Here is a 2,532-nt window from a genome sequence, read left to right on the forward strand (position 1 = left end):
TTTGAAAGAATATTTTGTACTCAATCATTGTAATCTGTTTTGAATTGAATGAATGAAGGATTTTTTAGTTTCTTTTGTACAAAAAGTTTGGTTCCATTCTTGTTTTATTCCCCGTGATCTCTTTGAATGCTTGCTAAATAACAAGGAATCTAACACGGTTCCCTAAAAATAAAATTGAACATAAGCATAAAAGACATTTTTATAGCCACGTGCATCAAAGTATGCATCATGCATTTCATTTCTCAAAATAAAAGTTCATTTAATTTTTTCCTCGTCTCCAGTAGTTCAAGCTGATTCCTCAACGTGCATACGCTACCCGCTCCAACACAAGAAGAATCATGGATGTAGTTCGAGAAGAACAAGCTGCCTTCAAAGAGGAGATGGACTCTGTCAAAAGCAAGATTGAGCAGATCTTTGAGGCTATACAAGCTCTGGCTAGAAGGGAAGAAGAGGCTCGTGTTGCCGCTCCTGCAAGGAACGATGCTCTAGTTCAAGGGGTTGCTCTTCAGTCAGGACCTTCAGTTCCTATTCCAAATCCTGTTATCTACGGTCTTCCTCTAGGTTTTGTTCCACCGCCTGAAAGAACTCATGTGCCTCCACCTGCGCATACTTCTAGAGTAGCTGATGGAGTCGCTGCGCAAGGACCTCCGATAGTCAATCAGGTGGTCATTCCACGCACTGATGAGGAGCTCCAGGACGAGTTTGAAATGCAGAATTACAATGGAGCTACTCCAATGGTCATCCCTACTGCTGCCCAAGATTCCGAGGCTATCTTGATGTGCTGTGCTCTGGCCGAAAAGCTAAGAATCTTGGAAGGACATAACTCAACCCGATTGAGTGCCTTGGAGATGTGTCTGGTCCCAGACGTGGTGATTCCTCCAAAACTCAAAGCGCCGGAATTTGAAAAATACAAAGGCCTCACATGTCCTAACATACACTTGAAAATGTATTGCAGAAAAATGGCTGTCTATGCCAGAGATGATAAGCTCATGATCCATTGCTTTCAGGACAGTCTAGCTGGGGCATCTTTGGATTGGTACATGCAGTTGGAGTGTAGCAACATCCATACTTGGGATGAGTTGGCTGAAGCATTTGCAAAGCAATACAAATATAATACTGACATGGCACCAAACTGTACTCAGCTTCAGAGTATGGCCCAGAAAGACAGTGAGTCTTTCAAAGAATATGCGCAACGCTGGAGAGAATTGGCTGCAAGGGTGCACCCACCATTGGTTGATCATGAATTGATTGACATTTTCATGGGTACCTTGCAGGGCCAATATTATGAAAGATTGATCAGTAGTGTGTTCACAGGATTTTCTGACATGGTGATCGTAGGAGAAAGAGTAGAAGAAGGACTGAAAAGTGGTAAAATCCAGGGAGGTTCCATCAGTCAACCAATCTTGAAGAAGCCTTTCAACGGATTCAAGAGGAAGGAGGATGGGACTAGTTCCATTTCTTCTCAAAGGGGGAGGGAACCATACAAGACTCCTGCATCTGTGCCTTATTATCAGTACCCTTACGTAGCGGCTGCTCTATATCCAACCATACTTTACCGTCCAATTGCTCCTGTTCCTATTCCAGCTCCGGTACCTCACTATCAAGTTCCAGTTCCTCAATATCAAGCTCCACAACCCCAGTTCCAGGCTCCTCCACCTCAACATCAACAGAGAAATCAACAAAATAATCAACCACGTCCAGTTCAGCAGCAACGACCAAATCAACAGAGGCCATATCAACAGTACAATAATGTGAATACCACTCCTATCCCAATGACTTACACTCAATTACTACCGTATCTGATTCAGAATGGGACTGTCGTGCCAAGGGCATTACCTCCAATGCCGAAGCTGCATAAGCCTTGGTATGATGAGAATGCTAGATGTGCCTTTCATGCTAATTCATAGGGTCATACAATAGAGAATTGCAAGGTGTTCAAACTCCGGATTCAAGAGTTGATAGATTAGAAAATATTGTCTTTTGCTGATGTTCCAAATGTGGGGAACAATCCTTTGCCTAAACATGATAGTTCAGGTGTCAATGTTATAGAAAGTTCAACTAATGATGGATTGATAAAGGATGTGTTCAAGTTGAAGACTCTTTTAACAATGGTCCATGCTAGATTGATGGAAGCAGAATTAATGAATGGAGTACATGATAATTGTGTGGTGTGTTCATCCAACCCTGATCAGTGTGGTGAGTTCAAAATTTGTCTTCAACGTTTGATGGATCAGCGGGTTATTCAGTTCACTAGAGCAAAGATTGATGAGGATGTTGTTGTGATTGTGCCTGTGTTTGATCAAGAAAGGCTTCCCAAGCCTTTTGTGGTCCCTTATCAGAGAAATGCTGACCTAGAGCTAGTGAAGAAGATTGAGCCCATGGTTATCTATGTTCCCGCTCCATTCTCATTTGACGGTAGCAAAGCAGTTCCTTGGAACTATGAGCCTGTAGTTTATGTGGGTAACAAACCAGTAATCTTGAAAGAGCCAGATGTGACTAACATCGTTGTAGCTAGTAGTGTGACTCGAAGTG

General features: G+C 42.6%; 1 protein-coding gene across 1 annotated transcript; it reads left to right on the plus strand.

The window, feature by feature from the left end:
- Nucleotides 1-338: 338 nt before the first annotated feature.
- LOC127130163 (uncharacterized) lies at nt 339-1,907 on the plus strand. The gene is made up of 2 exons (XM_051059231.1): nt 339-869; nt 1,047-1,907. Exons 1-2 carry the CDS (start codon nt 339-341, stop codon nt 1,905-1,907), a joined length of 1,392 nt encoding a protein of 463 aa, XP_050915188.1.
- Nucleotides 1,908-2,532: the final 625 nt, after the last annotated feature.

This window comes from Lathyrus oleraceus, chromosome 3 (genome assembly GCF_024323335.1).
Source record: "Lathyrus oleraceus cultivar Zhongwan6 chromosome 3, CAAS_Psat_ZW6_1.0, whole genome shotgun sequence".
Taxonomy (NCBI): domain Eukaryota; kingdom Viridiplantae; phylum Streptophyta; class Magnoliopsida; order Fabales; family Fabaceae; genus Lathyrus; species Lathyrus oleraceus.